Raw genomic sequence first — 10,439 nt, forward strand, 5'->3', positions numbered from 1 at the left:
GAGCAGCGGTGGTGCCTCAAGTCCTCATCCAGTGGTCCGGCTTTCCACGTTCGTTGGCGACATGGGAAGACTATGAAGCCCTGAAGCAGCGCTCACCTGCTTGGGGACAAGCAGTCTCTTCTCCGGCGGGGAGTGTCAGCAGCGCTGGTGATGAGAAGCCTGAAGAAAATGAAGAGCCTCAGCGCCAAATGGTGGGCCGCAGCCAGGCTTTGGGCCGCGTTGCTCCTCTCGTGCTCCAACTCCAAACGCCAAGTACTTGGGCCCTGCGTGGCAGAAATGAGTAGAGAGGCTACTCTGTAATGCGTATTAAAGAGAGATGGAAAGGGGACGGCAACAAACATTAAACAACAGAACACAATAGAATCCTTCCTCTGCCGTATCCTGCTTGCTCTCCTTCTCCTGTTCTTGTGCTTCTGATCCCCAAATCTCCTTCTGCTATTTTGCATCGGCTACTGATGCTAACAGCACCCTGCGCAAAAAGAAAATCCCAAAAGCTACTATTGCCACTCGGCATTTCCAAGGCGTTGGATTCGTTGTCTTGGCCTTTCTTGTTGGGGGTCATGGACGCCATGGGCTTCGGATCGTCTCGCTGCTCAGCACCGCTTCTTCTCGTGTGATCCTGAACGGACAGCAAGGGAAGCCAATCCATCACATGAGAGGTGTGCGCCAAGGAGACTCTCTGTCACCCCTCCTGTTCATTCTCGCAATGGAGGTTCTATCCAAGCTCTTTGCCAAGGCTTGCTCGGTCAGGGTACTCTCAAGCAACCGGAGCTGGTGATGATCAAATTCCAATGCAGCATTTATGCCGACGTTGTGATCCTCTTCGCGATGATCAAATTTTTTGATGCGCAGCCGGCCTGGCGACCAACGCCAAGTGCTCCATCATGCCAATTTTTAGAGGCGGATACTCGATCGAAGAGATTAAGCATATTTTGGGCTGCCAGCTGCAACCATTCCTAATCAAATATCTCGTCCTTCCCCTCAGCATCAAGAAAATCCCCAAGACGCAGGGAAGTAAAGAATATCAATATTTGTGATATTTATATTAATCGTTAAATATATTTTGTAATAAATTTATTTAGAGATACAAATGTTGCTAATATTTTTTATAAATCTACCCATACTTAAGAAATTTTGATCTGCATAGAACTCAAAATGACATTTATTTTTGGTGTGAGTAGTTTGGAGGAGCTCGCTCAGACAAGACTGAAACTAGTTTGGTGGAGCGCTCTCTCTCGTAAGACTTCACTGTAGCTAGGAGCTGCAGTTGATCTCTGATCCGGCTGTTAACTACCTGTTCGGTTGGTATTAAAGTCGGCTGATAAGCCGACCAAAGTTGTTTTTGTTGTGAGAGAAAAATATTGTAGATTTTCTAGCTAATAAGTTCAAGCGCACATGCTACAAACAGACTTTACTGTAGGACTGTAGAAGCTGCAGCTGCAGCCGCAACTATCAGTCTATCACACGTGTTAACTCCAAACGAACAGCTACAACTCTATCACAAAAGACATGTCTATATCATGTCACGCGTACGAAAGGTATGAAAAAACTTACTAGCAACAGAGAAGTAGGCAGGCTCGTGAACCCCTCTGAGCACACCGAGGCCACAATCAGAACGTCTGAACCCGCGACATGAAGATGTCAAACTGTCAAAAGCATCGTCAGGATTCAGACAGTGGAGACACCGGGACGGGTACACGCAGATCGCAGGGAACCCGGCCTCTCAAACGGCAGACGTCCCAGTGCCAAGTACAAATGCAGCTGCGGTTGCTTCACCATCAGAGCCGGCAATCCCATGCATCGCAGCATCACTCGCGCTAACAAACAACACGCGACAGACCAAACCAAACCACTGCGTCAACAAGATTGTACCACTGGACTGAAGACGATTGTACATTCTGTTCCTAGGTGTAGCCACTTTTACAGGCACTTTCCTGCCTTATGCCTTCTTCTCCGATCCAATCCCCTAACACCATTCTCAGACATACACCTGCAGCTCAATGTTACTACACTGCAACCACAGGACGGGGCCTAACACAGGATGAACTCAAAAGAGAAATCGAAACTACAAAACTAGAGTATTTGATGAGGAACTCTCCCTTTCTCCATCGACGCGATAAGTTTCCTTCTGTCACCATTGATTCTTCTGAAAGAGCTAGCTAACTGACTCTCTCCCCCCAACTGTTAGAAGCAGAACATATGTACAGACACTAGGCTCTTCTTCTTCTTCTTGTCCTCCCTTCCTCTAGGGAAGGAGGGTGACTATAGAAGCGATCTTGAATTGACAGCCTGAAAGATCAGGCTGGCTGGGCTAGAACTCGATTGTGGTTGTGGTCACCTTCATAGGTAACAATCAACATCGAGGGGTCGTCCACGCACCTCTCGACATGCTTCCTCGCCGGGCACCCTCTCACGCTGCTACACTTGTAATAACCCCTGCAAGGCAGCGAGCTTGTGAGTATTTGTAATCTGTATATTTGACAAAGGTACAAGAGAGTGATCTGTGAAACACTTGTTCAGATTTTTCATATCAGTAATCCTTTGTGGTGCGTGCTTCCATGCAAGATCATGCATTCTAGAACACGGAAAGGAGAAATACTAACTTTGAACTCAACAGAAATGGTGGTCTCATATGCAACTAAAATAGCATCAAGTCAGTGGGTATGACTACACTATAAATTAGCAAGTACCGAATCGATATAAGCAGATTACATTAAATATGGACCACATATACTCTAGTAAGAAACACTTCAAATTCACACAAGAAGATTAAAAGGGTCACAGATGGACAAGTATTCAGTACCTAGGATGTGGGGATCCCTTAATTGGCTTCTGCCCATACTTCCTCCATGAGAACTCATCAGCTGGGATGTCTGCAACCTTGTTGCTTATTGCAGGGACTTTGATGGACCTCCTTATCCTTAGCTTCCTGCAATTACATACAAAAAGTTGATTGTTAGAAACAAATTAAAAAAACATAATGCTAGTAGTCAGCTATCAGTTTATAACCAAGAATTCCAACCTTTTCTTTGAACAATGGCACCGGCTCCCAGTTGCGCACCGACCACCCCCATCCTCCCTAGCAGCGCACCTTCTCCTATGCACCAGGCCCAGCTCCGGTGTGCTAGATGTCTGAGAGCCACTAACTAGCTGGAACGGCCTGCTGGCCCGGCTTCCATCCAAACTTGCAAGACTCCCTTCCATACTCAGAGACGAAAGGAACGAGCGAGACGATGACGCTGTGCAATTCAAGCTGTCAAACTTGAGATTCACACCCTTACCACCACCGCCGCCGCTTAAGCTACCACCCTGATCACCAAGATTGCTCCTCTTCATCATCTCATTCTGAATCTTCATCTGGTGCATGAGCTGAAACCTCTGGTAGCTCTGGTGCTGCTGGAGGAATTGAAGGTGAGCGGCGGGCAATGCCGGGGTGGGCGTCCCTGCGGGAGGCGCAACGGACACCGGCTGGACCATCTGGACTGGAGGGGCCTTGGACGACAGCCCCTCCAGACCAGCAGCCGGGTTCTCTAGCAGCAACCTCTTGGGGAACTGGGCAGGGATCCTGATAGGACCCTTAAACGACGAGCCCTCCATCTGGTGGTACCTTGGGAACAGCTGGAGGCCAGTGATTGGGCTCGGGCTGGGCGTCTTGGCCACAGTGGCAGCGGCGGCAGCGGCGGTGGCCACCGCAGAGCTCTCGAGGAAGAGGTTGCTGTCGAAGATGGGCAGGGGCTTCTTGATCTTCCTGACCCTAGCGTGGCCCTGCAGCTTCAGGCCATTATTGCCGTTGGAGTTGGAGTTGGAGAGCTTGGCCGTCAGGGATCCGAACTTTGCGATGGCCTCCCCGGTGGCGGCCACGAGCTCCTTGCTGGGGACGAGCTGGCCGTGCGGTTTGGAGAGGAGCGCCAGCACCCGGTGGCAGCTCTCCACTGCCGTCCTGTTGGCCTCCTCCATCCCCTCCATGGACACGGTCCCCTTCCGCCCTCCCTGCAACCAAACCACCACTCACTGAAATCAAACCACTGCCTGAGCAGCACAGAGCCAATCTCTTGCGGTGACAGCACAAGCATTCCGTTCCGTACACAAAGGTAAAATACAGTGACAAAGGTTGATACGCGCGCGGTGGCTCTAATCATCCCATGCCATAAAAGATTTGCAAGCCTCCCTAGATTTGCAGCCTGAATAAATATAAAGTAGCAGCAGATTCCCACAATGATGAGGCACATGAAGGCGGCATTTCGGCGACCGGGTAAGCTAAAATTGGGCATTCGAGCACGGGAACATGGCACTTAAATGGTCCAAATCAGTACTAAAACTAGGCAACATGACAAGCCAACCCAACAAACACCTGAATCCTACACGACGCCGCTAGCAGAAAAAGCCCAGGCGCCATCGCCGCCGCCACCACCCTGTCGCTCTTCTCCCTCTCCCCCTCCGCCGTAAAATACAACCACTGGAAAATATCAAGGAGGGGAAACCCTACGCCAGCAAGCAATCGGCTGCTTCGCGCCCCCATCGATATGGGCACAAGGCTAAAGCTCGGCACCAAATCGGCAGGGGACGGAGAGCAGAGCACGTACGCGCATGCAAAACCAGAGAAGGAGCAGGAGAAGAAGGTCGCAAACCTCGCCGAGCGAAGCCCCGCCTCGCCTGGTGTGGCGACGACGAGCTCGCGAGAGTGGAGGAGGACAGGGACGCTCTCGCCCTCGGCTGGTGGCCTGGTTCCAAGCGAAGGAGCAACCCCCGCCCGTGGTCCGTCTGCGGGCGGAGTGGTATGAGTCCAAGGACCGGCGCTAGGCAGAGTGGAGTGAGCGACGATTTATATATAAATAAATAAACAAACAAACAAACAAACAAATACTGGTAGTGAGGGGTGGTGGCTGGCGACCTGGCGCAGGCGCAGCCCTCGCTCAGCGGGGCCGGGGAGCGCAGCGCAGGCAGTGCCCTCGCTTTTCCGCCTTTCTTTTATTCCGCTTTGTGCTCGCCCTCCCTCCGTCTCGTATTCCTTCCTCGGGCCGGGCGTGCTAGAAATACTGCTGCGTGGGGCGTTGGGGCCCGGGGCGATCCTGGCCGTCCATCGCGCCCGTTCCTGTCCTGCGCTTGGACTTTTTCTTTGTCCTGAATTTTTTTTCTTTTTCTTCGGGAGGGTGGTGGTGGGGCTGGGCCGCTGGCCTCCGGCCGGGCTGCCGTTTCGTCAAAGGTGTGAGCTGTGTCAGAGGCCAGCCACAGTGGACAGTGGTGGTCTTCTCGGGCCCGCGGTTTCTCACTCTCTCTCCCTGCTCCTCGTGAGCGTTGGGCGTTGGACTCGGCCCCTCGCTCTCGCCCGCCACCTCGCCGGTGCGCTGGACAGCGGTGTGGTGCGCTGTGCGAGAGCCACTGCTATCTGTAGTAGCGTCACTAGTGCTACGGCGGCGGCGGCGGCGGCTGCTGTTTTTTGGCTGGAATTAATTGTGCTAGAGAGATACGGAGTACTATGCTATAGATAGATCGAATCTGGAGGATGTCCAGTTCATAATTATGCCAGCAAAGTATGTTTGTTGGTAAATAAACTACAGCTTAAAATTTTTCGTTTCATATATCAGTATGTAAATATAATTGTAGCATATCCTTCCTATAGATATCTCAATCTGCAAGTTAATTACTACTGATATCAGGCATATTTTAAAACTACTAGATATTCTGCAAGTTAATTACTATTGATACAAGATATATTTTAAAACTACTATATCTCTAACACTAGTGAAATTAACCAGGTTGACACTGAGTTGTTCTGCCTGTGCTCATGATACATGCACCCATAAGACACACCGAAATTTTTAGAGGGAAGCTATATTATATTATTATTAGTTGTCTAGCTGCTCACACCATTGCGTGGCAGTGTAGTTTTTAGATAAAATTAATTGTGCTAAGAAAATAAAATATAAATTTAACCAAATCTAGAGAATGCACAACTCATTTCTTATTGTAGGGCTCTCTACGCCATATCTTTTGCCTAGCTATCTCATTTATAGCGCTAGCTAGCATCTTGTTGCTTACTGTCTATTAATAAAGGCTACTATATCTGTACTACAAGTGAACCTGGCTGTATAGGTGCATGCCATGGATTTGCAGTGACGATGTGTACTATGGCCTTGTTTAGATGCATCCAAATTTCAAGTTTTTTCACACTCTCTCTATCACATCAATTTTTAGCCGCTTGTATGGAGTATTAAATATAGGTAAAAAATAACTAATTACACAGTTTAGTTGGAAATCACGAGATGAATCTTTTGAGCCTAGTTGGTCCACGATTGGACAATATTTACCAAATAAGACGAAAGTGGTACTATTCATCAAGTTCACTTTTTTTGCAAAGTGAACGAGGCCTAGTTATAGGCATCTAGAAGTCTAAGTGCTAGCTTTCAGCGACAACTGGCACTAGTTGGCTTACATACTAACCAATAGCTTGTCGAAACAAATAGATGTTTTTTTCTGCTAGCATAATATAGTGTATTTGTTTGGTACTCGAAATCTTCCCATTGGTAATATAGGAGTGATCACTAAGAGCAATATGCATGCTCAGCACAATAGTCTATAACATAGGCAAAAGTGTATCATAATAACTAATATACTAAAATGAAAGAATACAGAGACAACAAGACATAATATGTCTCTTATGACACCATCGGTTGGGCCGTGATTCGGTAAATTGACAAGCTATTGATCCCCTTGGTTTTCTATTTCTGCATTGCTCGACAAGCCATATTTGCATGGTATCTGTTCTCAGCGACAATTCAGCAGCCCTGTTCTTTGCTACTATACCCCTGAAGATCTAAGCATCAGCTGGTGGCTTTGCTGCTCGAGGGAAAGAAGCGAAGAACCGAGCCGTTGCTATGCGTTTGGAGCTGGTGGAACTCACGAGCGGCGAAGCCCCCGCCGCAGAGGATCCGCGCATCCTCCCCTGAACCCGTTGGTGAGCTACGGCGAACGACCGCGCAACACGTACAAGACAAACGAGGCGTGGGCCCGGCCCCGGGCGGGGAAGGATGCGCGTCGAGGCGCGTGCGGGTCCATCGCCTCCTCGCCACGCCACCGCCACGTGGGCCCCCCGGGCCATCCTCCGTCGCCCATACCCTTCCCCCTCGTTGGCCGGCCCGGACGCACGCGTGCGCAGGCGCCGCGCAGCCGCGGTCGTGCCCGACCCCGACCGTCTTCCGATGAGACCGACCCGACCCGGCCAAGTTGACGAGCCAGCCAGGATCCGGTCCCGTCCCACGCCGCCCGCCCTCCTCCACTGTTCCCTGTGCCCTCGCCTAGAACTAGAAAAGGGAGGCGTGCTCCACTTACAGTGACTGGTCACTTTTTTTTTTTCATAACAGGTCACATTTTTTTTTTGTGTAGGAACACTCACACGTCACTCGCTACTCTGGATGAGTTTATTTATACTTATTAAGTCCAGACACTTTATATAGTTTGTTGGGGAATGGGGATATTGTTTTTTCTTTTGGAAGCGTGGCGAGATCGTGTTTAGGTAGAATCACAAGTGTCGTGACAAGATTTGTCGTGGGAAAAGGCATGCACGATACGGGTGCATCCGACCGTTTATATTGCGACACCAAGCTAGGGGAGTGAGGGCATACGAGAAAAGATTGTGTCTTCGTTCTAGGTTCGCTCCAACAACATCCATCCTGTACAAAAAGGATTTCAGTCCTAAATATTTTATTCCAGCCTTTTCTTATCATTGCGAGAAAAAGGCTTCAGGATTCTATCAATTGTGAACTATCGTATTGTAAATTGTTAGTGGACATAGAGTGAGACAGCGAGTGCAGGTGAGAGGGAGAAAACTATTTTGAAATTGTTTTGGATTGGAGCAAATTTACTTTTGAAGCACATCAATATTTTTTTTTCCTTTTTGCGAAACAAAGTGCAGTCGCAAACGCTAATATACACACGACACATGGCCAGTCACTATTCGCCGGTATCAGCACTACTGACAGACTAAGTCCGTAGATCTGAATTAACATATGCTCTGGCTGATAAGCTATGACTGAAAGTACTGTAGGTTAATTTGTTATGAGAGAAAAATATTGTTCGTTGACTGAAAAAGTACGACTTATAAGTCAAGCGAACAGGGCGATAGTCATCCCGCCAACAGACATGTTCTCTACCACTTAAAAAAGAGTCTTTCTGTTAATTTCTAGAATTTTTTTTAGAAAAATACGAGCAATCATGCTGGTCAAAAATAAAAATGTGAAATGTGATTGTGAGCACTCATGCCTAGGAGCAGTAGTTAAAGAACTCAACTTGTATGGATAGATCCCACTACTACAAGAAATCTAATCAACACACTTGGAAGTAGATTCCACTACGAGTGTCGTTTTCATTCTCAAGTAATATTCTTGTAAAAACATAATCCACTCGGTAACTTGGAAGGAAAAAGAATTGCTCATTAGTACAAATTATACGACCAAAACCCCCTCTCCAGATATATAGGACACACTGTGTTCTATTACTAATAACTTGAATAATAAACATGACGACGACGACTACTACTACACCTATGAGTTAGATACCATTCGAATTATTAGCCACTGATTGAGTATTAGCTTAAGTACGTACGAAATACGTACCTACACCTACAGGATGGGCTGTGACAACCAGGGCAATTAAAAGAAGCTTAAAGTACGCCCCCTAATGATAGTTGCCGCTACCCAACAGCTCGGCAGCGGCACCCAGTACGCACGTGCGACCGTCGTCGTCATCATCTTTGGATCAATGCCCCATTCACTTTGCTGATAAGTCATGACTAAAAGTACAATTGATTAATTTATTATGAGAGAGAAATACTGATTAATTAAAAAAATATAATTTATAAGTCAAGTAAACATAGCGTAAGAAGTACATGTGGTGGCTTTTGTGATGATGATGACGATGCACGATCGATTCCCACCCCCTCCGACCTCTAATTATGGTCTCTCTACTGTTCACCGCTAGTACGGTCATGAATGGATAATCATCGTGTCCTCTGAAACACAACGGGATGATGACGATGTTGTATGGCTCGTTTTTTCCTGATACAGTACAGTGTGCTATAGAATAATTCATGGCGAAATTGCACTCGAGACCCTAAATCCCTATTTTCTGATTCTTAATTTCTCTCTGTTTTTTTTTCTTACAAAATGTCACTGTGTTCTAGATTACAGTTTACTTTAGCTTTATCATAAAACCAATCTTCTCCAATTTTACCAGTTTTCTATTAAAAAAATATATCAACGTCTATAGACAGATTGAATAAAGCTAATAATTTGGTATTGTAGATAATCATATATCCTTTTGTAAATTTAGTTAAAGTTAGAGAGTTTTAACTTCTCACAAAATTATAAATTTGAAACAGAGAGGGTATATATACCCAATTGTCAATGCTACAGTAAAGGCCTGTTTAGTTCCGCTGGGAATCCAGAATCCAAAGTTCTGGTTTTTGGCAATCCAATTTTCAGAATCCAAAAAATCTCATACACACGTTTAGTTTAACCCAAAATCCAGAATTCATAATACAAATATTATAGATTTGCCCTCATCCCCATGCACCATGCATGCTGCTGCTTCTAACCATGGACGTTGCTGCTGCTGCTTCACAGTGGCTTGCATGCTGCTTCTTCCATGCAAGCATGCATGCTGCTTCTTCCATGCAAGTCAACAATCAACGGCTCACAATTAACAATGTCGATGTTGCCTTCTTCCATGCCACAAATCAAACAATTTTGATAAAATTCGACCACAGCTTAACAGTTCACAAAGGGCATTTCACAAACACAGTTCACATTTCACATGTACTAAATTGTTCATAAACCAGTTCACAGTTCAAAGTTCACAGTTTTACACAAACCAGTTCACAGTTCACATGTTTTACACAGTTCACAGTTCACAAACACAGCTAACAGACCAAGTTCAAAGTGGCAATAGCGAGTGATTACAAAGAACGATTATACAACCCAACAGCGATCGATTCACGAAACGCATTCATCACTTCTGCATCTTCCCTTGACGGTGCCGGAGTAGTTCGTGGCTGAGAGTATGACGCTTCAGGTGGGACGTAATTCTCATCACGATCACAAAGTGCAAAGTCCCTATCCACTAATCCACTAGCTCTAATGAAGTTATGTAGTGCCATGCAAGCAACAATTATTTTGGTCTGGACATGTGGAGGATAAGTAGGGATCCCTAGCAGAATCCTCCATTTCATTTTCAGTACTCCAAAACACCTCTCTATCACATTCCTAATCGATGAATGTGTGAAGTTAAAGATTTCATTTTTAACTTCGGGCTCCGGGCCGTCACAGTACTCCGAAAGATGATATTTGGTTCCCTTGAACGGTGCAAGGTATCCCGGACGGTTTGGGTACCCGGAGTCCACTAGGTAAAACTTTTTTGCACAATTATGAACTGCGGTTAGCTTC

The 10,439-nt window shown here is 46.8% G+C and overlaps 1 protein-coding gene across 1 annotated transcript; it reads right to left on the reverse strand.

Moving 5' to 3' along the window:
• Window positions 1-1,513: 1,513 nt before the first annotated feature.
• LOC136538073 (protein WRKY1-like) lies at window positions 1,514-4,957 on the reverse strand. Its single transcript, XM_066530064.1, has 5 exons — window positions 4,892-4,957; window positions 4,629-4,761; window positions 3,023-3,990; window positions 2,804-2,929; window positions 1,514-2,436 (listed from the first exon to the last, which is right to left on the reverse strand). Exons 3-5 carry the CDS (start codon window positions 3,964-3,966, stop codon window positions 2,298-2,300), a joined length of 1,209 nt encoding a protein of 402 aa, XP_066386161.1. The 5' UTR covers window positions 3,967-3,990; window positions 4,629-4,761; window positions 4,892-4,957; the 3' UTR covers window positions 1,514-2,297.
• Between the last annotated feature and the right edge of the window lie 5,482 nt (window positions 4,958-10,439).

This window comes from Miscanthus floridulus, chromosome 2, assembly GCF_019320115.1.
Source record: "Miscanthus floridulus cultivar M001 chromosome 2, ASM1932011v1, whole genome shotgun sequence".
Lineage (NCBI taxonomy): Eukaryota > Viridiplantae > Streptophyta > Magnoliopsida > Poales > Poaceae > Miscanthus > Miscanthus floridulus.